The 23,526-nt window shown below is 36.5% G+C and overlaps 4 protein-coding genes across 8 annotated transcripts; 2 read left to right on the top strand and 2 right to left on the bottom strand.

Annotated features, from left to right (window-relative positions):
* Positions 1–3,535: 3,535 nt before the first annotated feature.
* LOC107225205 (pre-mRNA-splicing factor 38B) lies at positions 3,536–6,967 on the top strand. Of its 2 annotated transcripts, XM_015665586.2 has the most exons (6): positions 3,541–3,890; positions 4,111–4,391; positions 4,637–4,788; positions 4,886–5,296; positions 5,836–6,069; positions 6,194–6,967. In XM_015665586.2, the coding sequence occupies exons 1-6, from the start codon at positions 3,860–3,862 to the stop codon at positions 6,258–6,260; spliced, it is 1,176 nt and encodes a 391-aa protein (XP_015521072.1). In that variant the 5' UTR covers positions 3,541–3,859; the 3' UTR covers positions 6,261–6,967. The 2 variants fall into 2 exon arrangements, with proteins under 2 accessions (XP_015521073.1, XP_015521072.1); XM_015665587.2 differs by lacking the exon at positions 6,194–6,967 and having other exon boundaries at positions 3,536–3,890; positions 4,886–5,309; positions 5,836–5,973.
* A 268-nt stretch (positions 6,968–7,235) lies between these two features.
* Positions 7,236–14,596, top strand: LOC107225203 (protein vav). The gene is made up of 8 exons (XM_015665584.2): positions 7,236–8,011; positions 8,100–8,168; positions 10,308–10,497; positions 10,970–11,329; positions 11,412–11,732; positions 12,546–12,950; positions 13,061–13,314; positions 13,380–14,596. The coding sequence occupies exons 1-8, from the start codon at positions 7,602–7,604 to the stop codon at positions 13,735–13,737; spliced, it is 2,367 nt and encodes a 788-aa protein (XP_015521070.2). The 5' UTR covers positions 7,236–7,601; the 3' UTR covers positions 13,738–14,596.
* Positions 14,597–14,676: 80 nt separating this feature from the next.
* LOC107216812 (torsin-1A) lies at positions 14,677–17,404 on the bottom strand. 2 transcript variants are annotated; one of them, XM_046730272.1, is made up of 3 exons: positions 16,810–17,404; positions 16,256–16,521; positions 14,677–15,998 (listed from the first exon to the last, which is right to left on the bottom strand). In XM_046730272.1, the coding sequence occupies exons 1-3, from the start codon at positions 16,994–16,996 to the stop codon at positions 15,456–15,458; spliced, it is 996 nt and encodes a 331-aa protein (XP_046586228.1). In that variant the 5' UTR covers positions 16,997–17,404; the 3' UTR covers positions 14,677–15,455. The 2 variants fall into 2 exon arrangements, with proteins under 2 accessions (XP_046586228.1, XP_046586227.1); XM_046730271.1 differs by having other exon boundaries at positions 14,677–16,034; positions 16,810–17,395.
* Positions 17,405–18,836: 1,432 nt separating this feature from the next.
* Positions 18,837–23,421, bottom strand: LOC107216832 (glutathione synthetase-like). 3 transcript variants are annotated; one of them, XM_046731371.1, is made up of 12 exons: positions 23,296–23,421; positions 22,927–22,974; positions 22,580–22,763; positions 22,296–22,371; positions 22,025–22,158; positions 21,863–21,905; positions 21,699–21,772; positions 21,380–21,544; positions 21,117–21,270; positions 20,782–20,889; positions 20,418–20,701; positions 18,837–20,299 (listed from the first exon to the last, which is right to left on the bottom strand). In XM_046731371.1, exons 2-12 carry the CDS (start codon positions 22,931–22,933, stop codon positions 20,173–20,175), a joined length of 1,356 nt encoding a protein of 451 aa, XP_046587327.1. In that variant the 5' UTR covers positions 22,934–22,974; positions 23,296–23,421; the 3' UTR covers positions 18,837–20,172. The 3 variants fall into 3 exon arrangements, with proteins under 3 accessions (XP_046587327.1, XP_046587325.1, XP_015509619.1); XM_046731369.1 differs by having other exon boundaries at positions 22,927–23,007; positions 23,296–23,384; XM_015654133.2 differs by having other exon boundaries at positions 22,927–23,398.
* Between the last annotated feature and the right edge of the window lie 105 nt (positions 23,422–23,526).

The raw sequence follows: 23,526 nt of genomic DNA, 5'->3' as shown, positions 1-23,526 counted from the left end.
CACGAAAGAGGTTTGATTAGCTGAAACAGTCAAAGGGTTTGGTTAGCTAAAATGGACAAAAAGTTTGATTAGCTATAATGGACAAAAGGTTCGGTTGGTTGAAACAGACAAAAGGTTTGATTAGCAGAAACAGATAAAAAGTTTGTGTAGCTGAAACAGACAAAGGTATGGTTAGCACAATCTCGTAAGTCCATACACTAACAAAAATGGGTAGAGTTCAACATGATATTCGCTTTAATATTCGTTGCTGCGATTATTGATTGTATTGATGAATGGAAAACATTCTAGATTTTTTGAATCAATAACTCTTTCAGCTTTGAGTTATTAAAGTGAATATCTTTTCCGACTGAACATTCCATGGTTCTCAATGCATTTGTTAAAAAATTGGTTTCGTTGTCCTGAAACAGAAAATAATACGATCAGTTGAACGAGTGTTTTTGTAGATTTAAGATATATTTCATAAATACTTACGCCAAAATTTTTCACTGTCACAATACACTACCGAGATTTTCGTACCTGCGCGTTGAGCGCCGGGTTTCAAATGACGCGCTTTCTCTCATATCTGAAAAGTCTCCGCGCAAAAGGCGCCGTGGAACTTGAAAACTTTCATTATTTGTAAAAAAATTAACCGAAGAGCTGAAAGATCAGCACATCGAAAATGCGTAACTCTTTTATATACGGTTTGCAAAATCGAAGCTTAAAAAAACGTGTCTGATGCGCGTTATTAATTTACGCGCAAAAGGCTGCGTCCAATTCTCGTGATTACTGTACGCGCAAAAAGGCGCGACTGATTAAACTGTCAAAAAATTTGTATTATCTAGGACTTGTTCCACAAATTCTGTAGAAATCCAATCCGCATCTGCATCTTTTTGAATTAGATACATTGCCATGCGGTTTGTTGTTCTCAGATTAAAAATCGAATCGAAATCGGGAGGGAGGTTGAAGGGCATGCATTATTGTGTGGCGTGACGGCCGGCGGTCCTCTTCGACGCGAAGTCTTCGGGCTCAACATCTCTCCCCATCTAGCGTACCACGGAACGCGATAGATGGTCCAGAGATGCGTTTTGCCCAGTCAGACGATCACAGAGATCAATTCAATGGAATAATGATCAGTAGGGATTGAATAATTGAATTGAATAACGATTGAAAAATGGTTGCAGAGTGACAAGAAATGGTAAATTTAATCACATTAATATTCAAATGCTTATAAACGGTTGAGAGACTCGAATATGGAGTCGTTTGGGAAAAAAATGTCTGTGATCGTTTGACACTGTGGATTACAAAAGTTAGTAACATCACGGTACATCGCGACCTTCCTACCCTTGCCTGTTTCCCAACGGAACGACCCAACGGAAAAGAGAGACTCACGCACACATGTATAAACCCCGTGACGGATCTCAAAACATCCACCTACCTATCCGGTTACCTATATTCGATCTAAACGATTGTCCATTTTTTCCAACACACATCATTCTTCATCATTTGCGCCGTGGTCACTGACTTACATTTTCGTTGGTTACCTGTTGGAAGTAAAATGTTTTTGTATCGTAGTCTGTCCACTCAGAATACAGTATCGCGGTTGTATCCCGCCAACTCTAGTATTGTATGTAGTATTTTAGTAAATGTTGGCAGACTATCGGTACATTGGCACTTTTTAAAATTGATTAAAAACATTCTGTATGCCAATTAGCGTTTTTCTAAGTGAGTTAAACCTGCAGTTGATCATTACTTGTTGGCTGTTAAAAGATTGAAAATGATATATAATATAACATGCAATTTGATTACGTTACGTTATGCCAGGCTTTGGAATTTTATCGAATTAACAGTATTGTGAATAATTGAATACGTTGAAACCTCAGGTGAACCCACCACTTAAACGGCATCATCGGTAAATTCTAACGTAGATTATTACATCAGTTGCGAAACACAATTCGATCTCGCGAGTGCCGAGTAAGCGATGGTTACCTGTTGCGATGCTCATTCCACTTTTAGCAACGTGCAAAATATCTACTGTAAGTAAGCTACGATAAATTGAATTGCGAAAAAAAATTATTCGACTGAAAGTCAAGCACGTTGTGATCGTGAATGAGCCTATCCATGCAGCTAAGAAATCAAAGATTCGTTCAACATTTGTTACCGCCACGCCACGTGACACAGGAATCCCAGGGAAATACCCATAACCCAAGACGTGCAAACTCACCAACATTGCCGAGAAATAGAAAAGTTACTTGGAAGTCTCTGCTTAAATCTGTGAAAAATAAAAGAGAACACTTGGATTAATTTAGCAAATTGGCTTTTCAGTTTTCAAATTGGTTATTACTATTGCCCAGGTTCATATTTATGCAATGCATTTATTATGCGAGAACAAAAGTTAGACTTTAAATGCACTATCTTGAATTATCAATTAATAATTCATTAAGTATTGTTACCTGGGCTCTGGGCTGCTCCAAACTTTTACATGTAGCATTTCTTGTAGCATCTCAGGTTTATTGGTGACGCGATGCACTTTCACATTATTCAGATCTTCAATAATCTCTTATAATCCAAAAATCCGCACCGCAATAACACTCGATTCTACGCTCACTTTTTGTGCTGTAGCTATCTGATTGAATCGACTGAATAAACTTACTAACAATACAACTGCGCATTTGCCGAATATCAGCCAAAAAACTAGTAAAATTGACACTCGGCGCACAGACACAAAAATAGACATCACTGAAATCTGAAGTTACATGAAAGAATGAAAACTCGGGACACGAAGTTCACCGTCAACGTTCGCAGGATGTTTTGATTTCAGTAACTTGATTTTTCGTTAGGCTACACGCTGCTCCTCGTGTACTATTCACAGATGAGTATGATGGAAATACACTGATCGAACAACGAGACACAACCTGAAGAACGCGGTCTGAATGTTGAACCGATACTCAGAATACGCGATTTCGGTCCGATTGCTCGGAAACGACTGATCCCGCACGGCGTTTAGTTGAGACTTAAGTCAGTTTTCTGAAGGACAGAACATAATAATTCTCCCGCTCTCTCTGTTGCTTTTCCCGTAGAGTGGGGGTAGCTGCACGCGCCTGTCTGACTGTTCTTTCCCTCTCGTGGCCCCTACTCCATGAGTAGAGTGACAGAGAGGGCGAGAGAATATTATTATCTTCTGCCTTTCAGAGAACCGATTCAAATCCATTCACGGGACACTCACATCGTGCGGTTTACGCTCTCTTTCATATATCTCTATAGTCTCAACGGCCGAGTGAAAATATAACGTAAACTACGTACAACGCGATCTAATGCTTAGAGGTTTGCCGTAACATGCGGCGTCAGGCGAAGTTTGGTTCTCTGACCACTTACCGTAGTGAAAGAGAGAGAGAAGAGAGCGAGCGCGAGATATATATCCCCGGGTTACCCTGGATACTCCGTTTCTCTCACTCTGCTTTTGATTGCAAACCACCTTGTAGAGCGAGAAAGACAGGTTATATGTATACGTGGCACACTGCTTTATCTCATTGTCAGTCCTCCGCTGCACTTTCTGTACACGCGAGACTACCTCCGGTAATATATGCTCTAAGCCTAAACGAATTCACTTTCACCCAGAGTGCCTACATCATTTTTACAGAACACAGCTATCTGAACCGCATCTGTTTTATCTATGCTCGAAGGCGTTGACGTTCTCGTTTCCGCAAATGCGTGATTAGAAAGAATGAGGTAAAATAGTTTGAGTTGCAGTTCGTAAACATTGTGGTTGTAAGTTGTAAGCAGACTGAATTAACGTCGGTAAAGTTGACGGTTGATTCTTTTAAGCCGTAGAAATAGTATTCTTTCATAAACTACAAACCTTCTGCGGTATCTGCAGAGTAACATGCAAACTCAAGAAGCAGAGGGGAATGATGGTAAGTAGTTTGGTTCTTTTCCTTTCGCTTACTACAGTATTACAAGAATTGGTTTATCAATTTTGCTCTAACATTCTCAGTTCAGTTATTCAAAATAGACAAGCTGTACCGATATGGTTTGCTTCTTAACCTCTATCAAAACTCATCTCCATATTACACCTCCATTACCACGCAATTGCTGAGTAAAAATTAGAAATCGTGCTCCTCCTGATCATTTTAGGATCTCCATGGAACAATTCGAGTGGATGTGAAGAAGATCGAAAAGGAAATCCAAAAGAGAAAAAGTCCAACGTTTTGCCACTATGGGGCAACGAAAGATCTATGAACTTGAATCCTTTGATATTGACAAACATACAGTCGTCGCATTACTTCAAAGTAAATTTGTACGAGCTGAAAACCTATCATGAAGTTATCGACGAAATTTATTACAAAGTAATGCATCTGGAACCATGGGAAAAAGGAAGTCGAAAGACAGCAGGCCAGACCGGCATGTGTGGAGGCGTGAGTATGTTTTTAGGGCCAATTAAAACGATGTTTGCATTTCGATTACTTTATTTTTGCACAGCCAAATTTCATAAACTTACTTAAGGTTGAACAAGTTTAACAGCTTATACAGGTCACAGGCGTTGCAGCAGGAGGGACAGTATCGACAGCTTACTGTCTTCCCTACAAACTGTTCACTTACTTTAGATTAACCAAATGTTACAAACTGACTTAAGGGTGTGCAAATTTAGCGGTTTATGCAGGTTAGAGGCGTTGGAGCAGGAGGTATAGTATCGACAGCTTACTGTCTTCTGTACAAACTATTCACGCTACGATTAACGAGGAAACAGTTGAACGGGCTCATCAATCATCCAGACTCCCCGTACATTCGTGCCCTTGGTTTCATGTATATCAGGTATGAAGAAGAAACGATCAGTTTTGCAATATTTCGTGTTTGCTAATGAACAATTTTTAAAGTTACTGATCAAGTTTACTGGTAATGACACGTTCAGATACACCCAACCACCAGCTGATCTGTTCAGTTGGTATGATGAATACCTGGAAGATGCCGAGGAAATTGACGTCAAAGCAGGAGGTGGTCAAGTGATGAAGATGGGTGATATATTGAAACAGTTTTTAACCAAGCTTGAATGGTTCTCAACGCTTTTCCCACGGATACCTGTGCCAATACAAAAAGACTTGGAACAAAAGCTAGGGGAAAGGTTTCCGCAACAAACTGTGAACACGCGTAACGCTAAGCCACCCATAACACTGAATAATCATGGAAAGTACAATAGTAATAATACTAATAGGAAAGACAACAGAGGTGGATGTACAATGGTACGAAATCAACAACCTAGACACATACCAGATAATGAGGCACAGTGGGGAGAGGCTGAAAGAGCGAGCCACTGGCGAGCCAGGTGCGTCTACGTGGTATGACTACAATCACGTTATTAAGTATTATAATTACTTTAAATTTTTGTTGAGAAAAATAAGCTTTCCTTTCATCAGCTATTACCCATGTTTTATTTTAGTTCCATTAAATGCGTCCTTTAAATGTAGTCCAGTTGAATATTCTTTTCATATCTTACACTGCATTTGAGATTAGAGGGATGCTACAGGTAGATGATGTTATATGATATGATACAGGAATTATACAGATGCATCGGTATCTATCTTTACAAACAAGAACTTGTACAACTCTGTCATTTACCTGTTTTGGTCATACTCTAAAGCATCTTAAAAGATGAATCGTTGCCACCAAAGGAAAACAGAAAAAAAACAATTCAACCGTTTTCTCTTTTTCCTAACTTTTAATTCAGACCTAACTGTGGATTCATCATTAAGATACTTTTTCTAATGCTGAATATGGAAGTTGCATCACTTGAGAACTGTATGCTTAGTTATTTTGCACACAAATTCACCTATGGCTACTTCCTTGATGGAATTATTGTTTCAGGTCTAATGAGGAACGCCGAGAAGACCGTAAAGATAGGTATCGAGATAAAGAAAGGGAGAGAGAGCGGGAGCGGGAGCGACCGAGAGAGCGAGAGAGAGATAGGGAACGAGAAAGGCACAGTAGACGTTCTACCAGCAGGGAGCGATCTTTCAGAAAACAGAAGGACCAAAGGAGTCGCAGCAGGGATCGACATCACAGAGAAAGAAGTCGTGACCGTCACAGGCACAGGGATAGGTAATACCTGTACATTTTAATTCCGAATCAAACCGCTCACTTGAAAAATAAAGTTTTATTGAAATTGAATTGCATATGCAGCATGTCTTCTAATCCTTACAATTAAGTCGATCTTATATTTCAGGCGGAGTTCACCTTATGATTACGCAACTGAGCTTGCTAGGGAGAAGGAAAGGCAACGAAGAGATTAATGTTACAAGCCCTTATTGGATTTAATATAAATTTGTTTGTACGAATTTAATGGTTATGAGAATTATAACCGAGCCACTTCTACAATATTCTTACTGTAGCTACCGAGTTCGGAAATTATACTCTGTTTATGCAACTTTCTCCGCAGGCTAATTGGCAAAAATAAATGATATTTTCGAACTGTGGAGAATATTTCAATCCTGCATATTATTCATATATGCAGATGATGTTCCAGCGAAACCTAACGGATTATTCTGGAATTGTGTAGTTTGGAAATTGCTAATTTACAGATTAACTCCCGGATCAAAAATTACATATCTAACGAAGATGTGATGGGTTACAATCAAAATTCTTCAGTATGTTCGTTTTGGAATCTACACCACCCAACCAAGCATCAAGAAACTGAATGAGTTATCTGATTATTGATCATTCTTGACCAAGTTTAGTACATGAATTTTTTTGGAATTTGCGACTTCGTAAAAACTTCGCTATCATTTCGGTTGTCATTAATTCGTTAATTCAGAGCATGAAACGCGCTTAGACTAGAAATATTTCCAAACACTGCAGTGTGTTTGGAGTGTAATTTCCAACCCAGCTCCTACTAATTACCATACCAACAAAATTGGTATTAGCCTAAATTAGTTGTAATATATCCACAATGTAGTTCAACTTGTTTTGTATGAAATAAAATTGACGTAAATGAAGAATTTTAATTGTGTACATAAACTGCTTGTGACCTTGTTTCTCCGAAATAAGACTGCGTTGAATATTTGAACTGCGCGGAAGGGTGTAACCACATGTAGACGCAAGAAACCGATCACGGACATGCGCGAGCTAATGTTCGTATAAGCAATTCCCTCAGACCTTCGTAATAACTGGTTGAAAAACGTTCCGAGGTAGTTTTCAACCAATAGAGTAACCGATAAAATAGGGAATCTATGCATCGAGCAGAAACAGCAGCTGAAAAATACAATGACTGAAAAGTGGAGCCCATCTTGCCCTTGGATGCGCAAAGTATCAAAAAACGGTCCAAAACGAACAAGGTTAATTGTTTGAGGAAAATGGCGTGATAGAGGAGTAAACGTCAGGATACGATCGTACATGGTAGTGAAATCACCAGGAAAAAGTACTGCAAGTAGTACAGGAAATAAACGTCATTAAAATTAATGTCAGAATGTTAATAAGAATGATGTTGAGGAAACTATGATGAGTCGTAAATGAGGAGAACGGCCTACAGTGACTGTGACAAGAAGTTACAATGGGGAGTAACACTTCTGACGTGAAACTCTGAGGAGTGGTAGACACGTTACCTCTCAGTCAATTAGCAGGACTGTTAAGATAAAATGAATACCGGTGACAGCGATGCAGACCCAAGCAATGGGTGGCACGAGTGTGCCAGTTGGCTGACGAGGTGCGGCGCACTGCGGAGCGATCACAAGGCCAACTGGCCCAGTGCAACAGCGTTCGACCTGGCTTACACTCTACGGGACGGCGTACTGCTCTGCAATTTGCTCAACACAGTCGATCCGGGTTGCGTGGACATGAAAGATGTGAATCAGAAGCCTCAACTGGCCCAGTTCCTTTGCCTTCGTAACATCAAGATATTCCTATCAGCCTGTTCCTCTGTGTTTGGACTCTCCGAATCGGAATTGTTCGAACCTTCCATGCTGTTCGACTTGTCTAACTTTCATCGTGTCTTGTGTACTCTTTCTGCACTGTCCATCTGCCCTCGATTACGCCGTAAAGGGATCGAGTAAGTATTGAAATCCTACGCAGTTAAGCTACATAACGAAGATCTGTCTTTCAGATATCTAATATCTTTTTGCAATTTCTTATTACAGAGGTTTTTCTATTGGACGTGATAGATCGCAGGAAGATATTTACAAGGACTTGCAAAGTGCAGGAGTAGGGTGAGTAAAAGCTTGTTTATACTTCTCTCCTAATCAATATCTAAAGTAAACCTGATGGGCTCAATTTGAATCCATTTCAAACCGTACGGATATGACATAAATCGCATTCACTATCGAATAAAACTAGGTGACTGATAGTTATCTAAGTGGATTATTTGTGAGTTAAGTTCACCACTTTGCCCCTGTTTGCATCAACCTATGTGCATCATTTGAAATGGATCCAGTCGGGTATAAATGAAGTGGATAGCAGAGCGGAAAAATATTGTGTCAAAGAATTTTTTTCAAAGCATTGTAAGTCAGAATTTGATTCAAAGACGTTGTATTTCAGAATATGGTTCAACAACATCGTATCTGAAGTTGAAATTTTGCATACATCATTTTCTTTGGCTGCACCACCGATGCCTGCATGTGATTTTTGAAAAAATATTAGTGCTGGTTAATCATAAAATGTTGTTAAGGTTTCGTCATACACCGAAAAATATGACCTATTTGAAGCAGATTCCAATTTTTCCATCAGCTTCAAAATTTCAAAATCGACTTGAACATGATGATATATTAATGGTCATTAGTCAGAAATTCATGGAAATAATTGAGTATGTTAGGGAACCATTGTAACTATAATCCAAACTTGAGATATGATATGGGAAAGAATATCGAATCTTAATCACATGTCACGAGACAACCAATGCCAATATCTTTTCAACAGTCATGCATCCCACAATGGTGTAGCTTCAATAATATACACGATATCTTAATTTGAGATACGATGATGTTGAACCAAATTCTGCGAACCAACGTTTTTGAATAAATTCTGCATACGACGATGTTGAATCAAACTCTGAGTTACGATGTTATTTTGCTCATCTATCAGAGTGAAAAAATAGCTTCTTGGTAATCACTGTTCATGGGTTTAGCCCCACAGCAGCGGTAGTGGCCTTTACCATAAAACCTAGAGGGGTGGACCTAGGTGAGTCCCAAGTTTATCAGGAACTACTGTGCTTTTCGACCACCCCTCAGCACGACTGGCCTTCCACAGAGGAGGTATATGTCGTTTTACTCGTTTAAAAAGAGTGTTGATATGAAAAAGAAAAATCTCCACAGTCATATCTACCTTGGAGATTTTATTTTCAGCCCTTATTTTTTCATCAGACTGTAGTTCGATCTACCATGCATTCTATTATCAATCCACATTCCACGTACAAATATCAAGATCGGCGGTCGCCGATCAAGCCTAGTTCATCAAAAAAACATGGATGCACACGAGCCGACGCACTATCATTTACCGAGAGTTAGAATATACACATATGTCGTTTAAACTTTGATTTGAATATTAAGTAAAATAATGTCATTACAAGTGAGCCTGAAATTTGAAAATTGAGTTCCGCTCCATACTATATGTGAACTGAAATATGCAAAATGTCAATTTCTTTTTTGTACGTGTTTTATACTCTGCTACCCAACACTCTTCCTGTGATTTCATTTCTAAACATCCATTAGCTAGATTTGTGTATCAGTGGAAAAGAGTTGTTGCGGTTCACTCGCCGAATATGCTTTTATTAATCTCATTACGAGATAGTTGTACATTGGGTACATCATAGCTGTTATCATATTCGTAAGCTAGGAAGATCTCTTCAAGTAAAGAAAAAGAAAATGCTGGCATTATGAACAAATGTTGAAGTATCGACACTTTATTTTAAATCACTACCAAGTGGTTAAAAATCTATAACATTCGTTCGTTTATTTTCTTTTCTTTTTTTGTAATAGTCTCTTTAATGGCGCTATTTGTTGATCGTTGTCGATGAATTTCTGTAAAATAGTTTTCTGAATAAAATGAGCCATCGAAGAGTGAAATGAAACACACGTACTAAATTTTCAACCATTCTGAAACGATTTGTAATCAAGCATCGACATCCCCACTTTCTTTTATAATTCTAATATTTTTGAATAACAGTTTGACAAATACCCAATGTACAATCGTCTTGTAGTAAAATTAATAAAAAAAACTATCGATTTTTGACCATCCAACCTCTTTCAATTTCTTGCTCTGATTGAGTTTGTAGTATAGAGTTTAATTTAAATTTGCCAGAGGTTTTAGTTGCAATAGTTAGATGCATGGCTATTTGTGTTTTTGTACGCAAGGCGAGAAGACGAGGGTCGACGCCGACGGTTTAGAAGGCGCGAGGGTAACGAAGCAGGTGTTGGGGGGGATAGCCGAGATCCTGTAGAGGAAGAAGATGGCTACGGTGTTTTCTGCAGCCATGCTCAAAGCGAAGAAATTTACCAGGACCTCTGTAGTTTACACATGCCTCCACCTACCAGTACCACACAGGTTTTTATTTGTTTCTTATTAGCTCGACCTTCGACTGAAAGTTTGAATCTTCACAAGACACAATTGAAAATACAATCTAATTAGATGACTTTCGAATTTACTCAATGCAGAACCGTTTAAAGTATTGCAATCACCTGAGGTCATATAAATTTAGTTCCCCCTTGTAAAATTACTGCCAATCTTTTCAACCAGGGTCTTTAAATTCAAGTGCAGAATTAAAGGTTGGTAGGATACTTAAAGCCTCGAAAATATGTAATACAAATAGAGAATCTAGCACAACAGGTGTAGCTTTTATTTAATCATTGTGAATAGCGGCCATTTTTTTTGCATACAAACTTTTTACAAACATATGCATGCCGAGGATATATCTTGATGTAAATTTATTTCAATCATATCGAATTGCTATGAATCCCCAAACTTCTGCGCTTTTATCTTTATGTGCACTGATTAATACATTGATGTGAGTGTTTAGGGGGTGCCGGCATCTGGAGGTGAAAAGCGTGACTACGTTGTTCAAGAATTGGTCGAAACTGAACGCAACTACTCTGAAGTATTGGTAAACTTGCTGAGACATTTCGCTCGCCCTTTGTCTCCACTTCTTCGTCCAGAAGATTCAGCATGCATTTTCTTTGGGATAGAAGAACTATCAATAATTCACACAGATTTTCATAGCAAGTTACGCATTGCCCGAAACGGAGCAGACTTAGCGAGAATATTTTTAGATTGGCGGGAAAAGTTTCTACTTTATGGTGATTACTGTGCCAACTTGACTTTAGCCCAAATTACAGTGCGAGATGTTTGTCGCAACGAACTCATCAATGAAGTAGTAATCGTAAGTTGTCTATCATGTAAAGTCAGTGGGATCATTGTCTCTGGATATTCAAGTTTCTGATCGTTTTTTTTTTTGTCTGTAGAGATGCCAGGAAGAGGCTAATAACGGGAGATTCAAACTCCTCGACATATTGTCAGTTCCGATGCAAAGGATACTGAAATACCACTTATTGTTACAAAAATTAGTAGAAGAAACTCCTCGTGAATGGATCGAAGACCGGCGACAATTAGAGAAAGCTAGAGAAGCTATGGTAGATGTAGCACAATACATAAACGAAGTAAAGCGTGATTCGGACACACTGGATCTCATCAGAGATATTCAAGCTTCAATCGTAGGCTGGGATGTTACAGAGGATACACAACTTAAGAATTACGGGCGTTTGCTCAAAGATGGAGAACTGAAGGTATGCTTCTTACGCTTATCAAATTCACTACACGGTTATAAAGAAATCGTAAACCTCAGTTTTGAGATGAATCAGCCAGATTGTCACATCATCATACATTACGTGAACAGAAAAAACTTTTCAAAAAGTTTCCAGCAGCGCAATTTGCACTAATAATGTTGAAAACAAACGAACCAACTTTTGTATGAAGTAATGTAAGTGAATCGGAGCAAATTCGAATAACACAGGTAGGATATTAAAAATTTGAGGAAAGGCTTTATATTTAGAACGTTCGAAACAATAAAACTGGTGTTTTCTATGAAATTTCCAATGTTGTTGGATTTATTTTGTTTACCATAGAGATCTCGTAGGATCGCTAAAAACAAAATTTATGAACAGTTATTTCCTGATTGCATAAATATATATTTATCTAAGTATGCTAGGACAGATATTCGTCAACAATTACATTTATGCATTATCTCTTTACTTTAAGGTACGATTACTTGAATGTTTTTCAGAAAATTCATAGGAAGCTCGCCAGCGAGCAAAGTGAGCCTAAAAATGATGGAATCGCTTGATAAACACCAGAGTTGGCTCATTTTGAATGTTCCAATTGTAAAACTTTTTACAAATTGTTGATATCTGAGCTTGTCTTATGCAAATTTCATCAGATTCGTTTCTTATACAAAGTAGGGCTGTTGTTTCACTCGTGTTCACTATCATTGGCGCAAATAACATTGCAGTAAATTTTCTAAACGTTTTTTCGCTCTTCTTTACTTTTATTCAAATGATGGAGCTCATTGATCCTTGAGGATATTCAATTTCTGTCTACAGGTAAAAGCTCACAACGACCAGCGGGTGAAGGCACGATGGGCATTTGTTTTTGAGCAAGTGGTACTGATTTGCAAAGCAGAAAGAGGAGATCAGTATTGCTACAAGGAAACATTACGTTTGGATGACTACAGATTGGAAGATCATATGGAAAGACGGACCATGGGCCGTGATTCTCGATGGTCTTACCAATGGCTGCTGGTTCACAAGCAAGCCTACACTGCCTATACCTTGTACGCCAGAACTGATGATCAAAAGAAAGCATGGATCAAAGCATTACGAGAAGCAATGGACAACATTAATCCAGCCGCCTGCAAATCAACAGATCATAAATTCAAGCTGACCACATTTGATACTGCGCAATATTGTCAGCACTGCGGGAAGTTTCTGAAGGGTCGAATATTTCAGGTATTGCACGTTTTCTGAAATAACTAACTTCTTATGAGTTAAAACGAGGTAAAAAATGTTACCGATGAAATTTTAAAATGTGATCAGTCAGACAATGAAACTGTTCACAGGGATACAGATGCACATCTTGCCGTTTCTCAGTGCATAAGCAATGCATTATGTATTCGGGTCGTTGCACGCCTATGCCACCACCGCTACCATATGAACTCGCCTTGTCTCCGAAACTGTGGTTTGTGGGTGAAATGGGCAGGGACACGGCAACTTCAAGGTTGGAACATCGTGAAGATGGTACCTACATGCTAAGAGTACGACGTGCAGGGCAGCCTCGTGTTGGAAATGAAACTAGCTATGCGCTTAGCATTAAGTGAGTATTAATTATACATTTAACAGTGTTACAGTAATAAATAAGTACTAATCCTGCTATTTCAGGGCATATGGAAGGGTGAAGCATATAAGGGTGTTTAAACGTGAAGCTGATGGTGCTGTGCATTACTATCTAAGCGAATCGCGGTTTTTTAAAAGTGTTGTCGAACTAATAGAGTACTATGAGCGAGCTTCACTTGCCGAAAACTTTGAGGATTTGGATCAGCGATTGCTCTGGCCATTTAGGCGAGTTCTAGCCAAGGCACTGTTTGACTTTAGAGGAGGAGAACCAAATCAATTGAGTCTACGTCGAGGCTGCCGAGTAGTTGTGCTCAGTAAGGAAGGGGATGCCAGGGGCTGGTGGAAAGGTAAAATAGGCGATCAAGTTGGATTCTTCCCTAAAGAATACGTTGCCGAAGAATGAATTCCAAATGTTCAAATCAATTTCACAGATGATCGATGTCCGAACTCTCAGTGTAACAGTACAGCATTTAAAAAATTCAGTTCACCGTTACCCAGATAACAATCAGTGTCTGTCGGTTTACTGCTATGAAAAAAATGCATTTGAATCATATTAGTCCATTTACACACAGCGTTGAAAATGCACAAAGATAGGGATTCGGCGATACCTGTATCACTTGTACAGTAGTTAGAATGCGACTTCCGATAGCACAGCTCAAATCACTTAATTAGTGAACCATGATTTTAAATTATTTATAGACAGTTTGTTGTTACAGTCAGAGTAGGATTGTACTATTTAATGAATTCTCACAAAAAGTTAAAATGTTATCTGGGTATATGCACAGACATATAGATATGATAAGACTGTTAAAAAAATACTTTCCTCATAGGTGTTTAATCATTTTTTCAATCAGGACACACAACTAATTATTAATAAAATTTTAGCAAAATTCCAGTCATCTTTTACAATTAAGCACTTATCTGTATCTGTGTAAGCTTTTTGCTAGTATATATCGAAATAGTGTAATAAAACTATAGGTGTAAATGAGATGCCATTTTACTACAAATGCTAGTTATTTTAAGTTTACTATCACGTTAAACATGTCCCTGATTCTGACTAACAACGAGAGAATTTTATTTAGAGAGTTACTGTTTACTAACGATAAATGTCCTACCATTTTATCTATTTATGTATGATATTTATAATAATAATTGATTGACTAATCTATATGTCGATAGAAGAAAGTCTAATTTTATGCAATATGTGTATTCTATGAATTTTTCCAAACAGTCGAAACTGTGGGCCAGATTCATATTGTTTAGAAAAAAAAAAAGTAATGAGAAGTTGCAAATCATTAGCAATTTTAGTAAGAAAGTAAGCCCTACTTTTTTTTATGCAACAAAATGTTCGATTTTATACTTATAAAGCATTGTCAAAGTTCTATTTTTGCATACGTAGAATAGCCTCTGTCTCTGCAGCTGTTATTCCATTACACTGAGGTTTCGATATATTTTAATATTATACAAAGAAAGTTTTAAAAATAAATATATATATATACACATACACACACACACACACACGTATATGAACAATTACCTGTATGTGTACGTCTATCATTAGAACTATTATGCTAGAATGGTGTATACATAAAATATTTTTATTGTCTGAGAAGTGTTCTCAAATTGTGCCAATAAATACTAATAAACTTTCTGTTCACCAATGCGTTATCCAATATTCTGTATTTGTATTAACTGTTACACAACAGTAACAGAAACTGATTTATGTTGGATTCACATGCTAAAGTGAGTTAAGGAATCAGATCTATAAACCTAGGCAAGTACAACTTAAAGTTTGTTGGTGGTTTGTTTGTTTATTACCAACATTTAACACCTCCAATATGTTATTAAAATTGAGTTATTATTACGCTTCATTATTTTCCACTATCGTAGAGTTTTACAAAACATAAAATAACATACTGATAGCGTATCCTCAATCATTTTACTTATAACGGTGAAATTATATTTCGATTTCAAACATACGGCTATTACCTGTATTGAAAAAAATATTAGTATCGTATTATTTAAGAATTAATATTTTATCAAAATTATTTCACGAATAAAAAAGATTAATAATCTTCTACGACATACACATATTCGTTGAGCCAAAATATATGCTAACTTTTATAATTTGGAATTTCTTCTTGAACTGAACTTTTGCTTGATAGCTGAAGCTTTTTGATCGAGTCTTTTACAACCAGCATTTGAATAAAGCTTATGTGGAGATGGCCCGAAGGTGACATGCGTCATAGTTTCTTGAATCATCTCATTACTTGGGGTAACACCTCTTTTAAGAAAGGCATCAATTATACACTTTTCTACGTGAATTTCCTCAAGTGGTAAAAACGGAACATAATGATCAATGAGGCTAGTTTCGATTGTATCACTTTTGTGAAAACCGCCCTTTTCATTGAACGCACCGATAGCTAGTAACGATTCAAAGTCTGCCAGAGTGGTTTCGTCTCGTTTTTTTCCAGCTTGCCACAACTGTAGAAGATGCTGTGCCATTGCAGAACCTCCAGTGTTTGACAAAAATATAAATATAGCTTCGGTTGGGTCTATATTTTGAAGCTTTGGATTATAGTCCAAAAATGGCACAAGTATATTGAGCGTTCCTTCTGGTATTTTATCAACTTCGTCAAATATGAAGATCGAGCGTTTGCACACCTGAAGATATTTCGTTATTTCGTCTCGAAGGTTCCGCTATGATAAATCACGTTTCGGATATTATTATACTTAAGGAACACAATCAGCGGTAAATATTCCGAACTATTGTTTTCTACCATTAAATAATTACTGTTGAATATTAATTATGTCTTGCTTGAAGACAAGATTTGGATCAAGTTTGTATCAATTAATTTATTTGGAGAATTTCTGTGACAAATGCAGTTTCTATGACTAACTATTAAGGTACAACGACTAACCTGATACTCAGCGATGTTTCCATCGGCGGGAAAATGAAGACGCCCTTTATAAAAATGAACGTAACTACTGTTAGCACCATTTTTATACAGTGCGTCAACAATAAAGTTTGCCATATAGTTTTTACCACTTCCAGGTAAACCGTGAAAACTCATAGCTAATGCCTTCTTCGGATTTGTATCTTCGAAATGACCTTTCAATGCGTGCAGCACGGTTTCATGTGCCAAATGTTGGCCGTAAAGTTTAGTCTTCAGTGTAGTATCAAGCACTGCAATGGAAACAACAGATTTTCTCTATATCTTTCGATTGGTCCTAAATTATGGATTGTCAAGTAGTTAATTCTTATTAATCATCAGGGTAGTTCATTGTTGCAGCGGAGAAGAAAGACCAGGTGTGACTCAACGAATTCGATTGCTCGATTGCGGTACAAGGATATTAACAGTTTAACACTTCACAAAGTCTGGTAAATATAACAACCATCTGCGCTACTTAAATTTATCTGAAAAAACACAAGACGTGAAGAAGGAAATCTGCCAACTGAACAAAGGATACTCACAAGTAAAATCAGCTGGAATGTACTGATTTGTGCAGCACTCCTTGAAACTACACCATGACATATAACCTAGGCCTGCTAATCCACTGGCAATACCACCTACTGCGACAGGAATTAGCGGAATAAAACACTCTCCGCAATTAAGGCATAATAAACAAATACCGATTTTCAGAAATGTTCTAAAATTCATTTTTCAAATTTAATTTAATGGTAAATTTTTTCTGAATTAAGGAAATTCTATCTCCCCATACAACAGTCATGTGATAGGTAATGAAAATATTATAAATGACTGTTCGAAGTGTTTAGAACAAATCTACATCCTATTTACGGCACTTTGAAAACAAGTTTGACTACACATGTCTCCCGAAGATTCAAGCCGGCAAAAATGTTTTCAGAGTCCATGTATAGTGAAATGGCCTGTCATTTTCCCAGCAGTACTGACAGCAGTTTTGTGTCCTTTACACTCAAGAGCGTTTTCGGTGAGCTCTGTCTCACTACTAGGAATCTTTCTGCCCTGGCAACTGATCATTTCGGAATTCGTACAAACAGGTTTCGAACTTGGTTTAAAGCAAAGATCTTATTATTCTCTTTGGTTTAGAGCATTAGGTAGTAACGCCAAATACAAAAGAGCGAAAAATTTTAACAAATTGAAAAGGCCGAAATACCATAATATTCGCCATGATACAATTTACAAATGATAATGAAATAATATAGCATTGAAACACATGGAGAGCCTACTTGTAAAATTTGAAATTCGTAGTAAAATGACTCGCTAAACACAACGCTAAACATAAGGTAAATATTTAATTAAAATTTTTTATGGGAATTCATGCTCAGAAACGAAATCTTTTCCTTATATTGTGTTTTCTACTACATTTACGATGCTTTGATCATAAGAGTATAATTACTTCGGTCGGCACTTGGCGAAAAGGTGAGATTTCGTTTACGACAAAAACGTATGTCAAACGGAATTTTTTACCAAGCACCCAGTGCCGGAGGCAAAATGACAAAAATGATACGGCGTAAATAAAACTGGAAATCACTCGTTTACGCTTAAGTATGAAAATCGGAAAAATTTGAGAAATTCTCGTTATGGAAGACCTTGAAACCGGAAAGGTCGATTTTGGAAAAACCACCATAAGAGTTCGCTGCGCTTCCATATTATTCCAATAGCTTCTGAATTGCTCTGAATAAAATTATAGAACTTATAAACAAACCCTATGAAATACGCTGCGAGCCATGTATAAGAGTTACAGCCGAAAAACGAAAGATTTCCTTCGTAATTCCTCTGGTATTGGTCCAACCCTTTTTTTAATATCTTTTTCGTATTTCTAACGGTCTAATTAGTGGAAAAAGAGTCCTGCAAAACAAAAATTAGACGAAAAGTTCCCAGCTCCGAAAATCTCAAAAAAGCGAGGGGTTAATCAATTTCGAGTATACTCACCTCTTACTATCTTATTTAAGTTATTTAACTTATTTGCTTTATCTATCCAAGGTCTAGGATGAGTACCGACGAGTCTTTGGATAGATGAGGCAAATAAGTTAAATAAGGTAATGTGCGAATATACTTGAGAGTGACTAGCCTCTCAGATTAACGCTTTTGGATTTTTCCAGTTGAAATTTAGCCAATTTCAAAAAATACTTAAATCAATTCTTTGTTTCACTATATCGACGTAATTTTGCCAGAGGAATCGATTGCGAGCAGTCTGAATACGCCATCAGCGACTTCATCTCGCTTCTTCATTTTCTCCATTTTATCACATTTCCAATTAACAATCCTAAATTTTTAAATTTTTCGAATAAAATGTGATTAAGATCCGTTGGCCAAACTTAGATTCACACTGATGCACCTCTTCTCCTGAGTTCCAATTTTTTTCTCCTCACTACAAGCATTCTAATTGCATTAAATTTTTAATTTCTGATCAGAGAGACTACAAAGCTTCACAATAACAAAAAATTACGTTTGTCTCCATTTCCGGAGTTTTTTACAGGCGTACAATCTCAAAGGGGAAGGTATCAACTGGCGGCAATTTGTAAATATATATTTCACTTTATTTTCGTTAATAAAATATCAAAATGAAGTCATTAACCATTAAAAAACACCAAAAGTAATTGTACATATTTTTAGAACATGCTCGATCTAGCAAAATTCTATTAACATACGTCGTATTGATCGACTGTTCTTCGATACCAATGCAAATGCATGCGTAAGGAATTTCAACAGTCGAATCAACCTGTTCGTGGCTAAAATCATTCATGAATATTTTTATTTTTATTTACCCTATGTAGTACTAGTTCAGGTAACACTTTATAATTTATATAATATTTTGTAGGACATCCATGTCCAATTAATGAGTTATATATGCTGAATATAAATGCAAAAGCCGTTGTTAATTGAATCCATGGATAGTTCATATTAAACTGGGATTCCTTAAAGTAAATTCAGAAGATTTTTCTTTTTACAATAGGCAACAAAATAAAACTCCACTACTTAAACCTGTACATCAGGGTGTATCACAGTTGAAAAAATTTGGATTTTTCTACTGGCGTATGCAAAAACTCGTTGCATCTAATCTAAAAAGAAACCTTGAAAAGATTAAGCAATGTAGCACTAGTTTTGGGGTGTGAAAAAACGATTAGACTAGAAAAGGGAACATCGACATTAGCACACCTTAAAACTGGTGCTGAAATTCTCAGTCTTTTTGAGGCTTTTTTGTAAACCAGAAGAAAGAATTTACTGCATGAGCCCACAGTAAAATCTAAAATCTTTTAAAAATGAAACACTCTACTATACATACATACCTATAACGTATTCATATAGCCGAGATACACCGATAAAATTCATTTTTTGCATGTCCCGTGGATAATTATCATTTAATCTATAAAAATACAGATGTTTAATTGTCTTTCGAAAAATATGCATTTTTATTTAACAGCCAATTCTTTGTTTGTTTTATAAACGTGAATTGAATTAAGCCTTGTGCGCAAATAGCTATGTGTTACGTTATCAATTACTAACGGTAATAACAATAACAACAACGATAATTGTAATAACAGTATTACCTACATTTTTAAGTCCAATGAAAACAATGAATGGTTGGTAATAAAGAGATTATTGACTTGAATAAGATTATTCACAAATATTTGCCTGAAAAATTTGAACGCTGAATTTGATCATTTAATTGAACCTTATTTCAATCAGCTCTTTGTTTGTGCAAATTTTACTAAAACTGATGTACACATAACACTGAATTTAATGCAAAGTTTTACCGTTTCTATCCCTATTCCAATTTGTGTTTATCGTCGTTTCGTGCATTTATTAAAAACTCTTGCATTCTGATACGTATCTTAAAATTTTGCAATATTTCATTGCACAAGGTAAGGGCTGTCGAGAGCTCCTGCACCTGCAACAATGCCTCCTTCATCTGAACTCGCTGGTTTTGTTCGCAGGACATGGCCGACTTGTTTGTTAATTTTTACCTCGTTTGAATCGCTGCAATTCAAATTCACTATTAAGATTAAATCAATTATAGCCACATAACAATTATTCTGTTCTAATTGTTTTACAAAAAGTTCTCTTTACTGCTTCATTTTTTGTACTTCATACATACCCAAGAATAACTCCGTAAATCCCAAGTTCGGACACAAGATTTTGTGTTTTAAGCTCATCTGTATTCCCTGGGCGGATTAAATAATTTTCTTGCAGTGGTGGATGGATGCGGTCCATAAGTATCCATGCTGTACGTTCTTTAGAGTCCCTCATAGCTTTTAGTTGTGTGAACACATCTTCCCCGTATATATTATTTCCTCCCCCCTCTCGTTGCGGCTTTAGTACAAATCTTCCTGGTTCTTTCAAGGCCATTGTTACTGCTTTTTCTCCTTCCCCATTTTCGTCCTATTGAATATAAATATTCTTAGATTTTGCTGGATTCATTTTTACGTGAAGTTTGAACGAAAGATAACGACGTTACTTACGAAATCTAATGAATAAAGTCCAGTGAATACAGTTCTTATCTTTTCCACTATACTCCTATCTTTAAAATATTTTTCAATTGTACCCTTTACAGCTAATGCCTGTTGAACCTGTAAATCAAGAACTTGTATAATCAAATGGAAGGGCAATGTGTATCTATAATGTTGGCGAAAGAGTATCAAAGTGAAATACAAATGTATTTGACAAAGAAATATTAATTACGGAGTGAATGTGTGTTTTTTTTTTATTCGAATGTTTCAATACGAATCCATAAGTGTTAACTCAAGTCAAGCAAACCTACTTATACAACTGAAATTCTAAATCATATACAATGTACCTTTTTTGTTCCAGCTAGATGATATTGGATTGAAGGGCATTTAATGGCTGACGATCTTTCTATCATCAATCTAGCAGACCACTCATGTTCTGTAGGGTATTGTGCTGGTTCATAACCAGAACGAAAGTATACTACAGCTACTGTAGAATTTCCACTAGAAGAAAAGAAGATCACATTGTAAAAGGAGAGCAGACTGGAACTAAGCAAGCGTCAGTAATCAACTCAAATACTAGTGTATTGGATTTGCGAAAATAATTACTTACACAATTAAGTCTTGATTTTGATTAAGATGTGCTTCAGAAGCTACTTGTCCTAAAGATTTCCTAATAACTTTTATAGACGAATTCTTCTCGCGAATTAGAAATTCATGAAACCTTTGGTCACATATATTAATCGTCGTATCTTCAATGATGAATAATATAACAGCTCTGTAAATAATAAAACGTCGCAGATGGAGATCATTTTTTGTAATCATTTTTAAAGTCTGAAATGTTACAACTAAAAATTTGGAACTCTGGTAAGTGATGCAATAATACTTTCTATAAATCTTGCCATAATTTCATCTTCTCAATTTATACCAACCGTTTATTATTGTATAATTTCCACGCCTCAATTAAACCTTCGCAAAGACCAGACAGCGCATGGTTTTCAGGAATCTATAAATAGTAAGAATTAGCTGTGCCCGTAATTTCAGAATTTTCTAATTACTAAGTCATGCCACGTCGAATGACTTGCACAACACTTACATTTTTCAATTTGTCTTCACATTCCAATTCTTTCAAAATATATCTGCAAAGTTTACACAAAAATATTAGCTTCGATAATATACAGATTTTTTAACGACTAAACAATATCGTATTTTCTCTAAAGTTTCACACTGTAAATATCAGGTATTCGGTGGACCATACCTGTGATAATGTGTGATAGTAGTTGCTATGCCAGCAAAGCTAGAAGCTATAGTGTTCATTTCAACTTGCATTATATTGGTTTCATGTAGATTATGCAGCAAGTAATCGGATCGCAGCAATCCTAAACTGATACTCTGCAATAAGGTCAATCGACGATCAATTTCGTTCTTTTCTATGTGCTAAATATGCAAAATAAAAGGTGCTTGCTATCGTGATCGCCACCAAAATCAATAACGCATTTAGACGCACCAAGCATATGATTTGTTATTACCTGCTTGAAGCCTTCGGCATGCACAGTTTCATAAATACCAAACAATCTGGCAGTGAAATCATCGACTTCAACTGTGCTGAAAAATAGTTACAATCAAGAATAAAAGATATATACTACAGGTAAATGCTTGACTATGTATTACTTATATTATTTGAATAACACTGGGTAACTGAAATCACATAATAATTGCTGTTTACTTTCAATAAAATTTTACACAGTTTATGTAATTGTAAAAGGTATATATCTTACTAAAGTAATATACATATATTTGGTTTAATGTTTACCTTTTCAAGGTTTCTGTAATGAAATTGTGATCATGGGCAACTTGGTGCGTCAATTCATTAAGAATTGTTTGTACTTTTCTGGCTTTTTCAAATTCCTTGCGTGGAAAAGCCGATGGCAATAAGACGAAGGGAGCGAAACGTACCTCGTCCTTATCTAAATGCTCTCTGCATCTCATGCAAGCCCCTGAAACATGTAATAATATTTGTGAAACACGCGTAATGCAGTTTGAAGTTTTAAAGTAGACAAAGTATAAAGAAAGAATGTAATACATTCATCTATAGAAAATAAAAATAATTTATAAAAGTTATGTTTTATTTAAATCAGCAAAACCAGCTATATTACTTACCATGCATAAGCAGCCAATCTTTTGCCTTGTCGGTAACTTCTTCTAGCTCTTTGAAACATAGAGGAAGTTTCACACAAGTTTCTAACGGTGATAGATTCATAGTATCATTCATCCGTACAGACACAGTAACAAAAAAATAAAATATTCAATAGAAGTCTAGAACCTTATGAACCGATGTATGTAACGCGAGTTATTATACTAGCAGATATCTAACACATGTGAGCAAAGTTCATAACCACTATTTTTGAGGTTATCTAATCAAATCGCTATTCCAATAAATAAAGATAGAGTAGAATTGTCCATTCCTTTGATGAAAATAAATGTTTCTATAATTCACAATCAACATGAATTCTTCACAACTATAATTACTTTTTTCATTTTATCCCACTCGCAATTTCAGTGACAAGCTCAATGAAGAATTGACACGATACATTCCGTGTACTCTTGTTCTGCTCTTCATAGGCCGGAGTGTTGGATTCTAATCTTTCAACCCTTTCAACCAATTGTGACACTTCCGTGGCCGTGTTCGTAAATTGACTGACAGTACTGAAAATCCCCTAGGACAGAGTCAGAGCTATTCACGAACTTGGAAGCGCAAAA

This window comes from Neodiprion lecontei, chromosome 2 (assembly GCF_021901455.1).
Source record: "Neodiprion lecontei isolate iyNeoLeco1 chromosome 2, iyNeoLeco1.1, whole genome shotgun sequence".
Lineage (NCBI taxonomy): Eukaryota > Metazoa > Arthropoda > Insecta > Hymenoptera > Diprionidae > Neodiprion > Neodiprion lecontei.
Note: the sequence above shows the minus strand (reverse complement) of the source record. Positions and strands in the feature narration are given on the sequence as shown.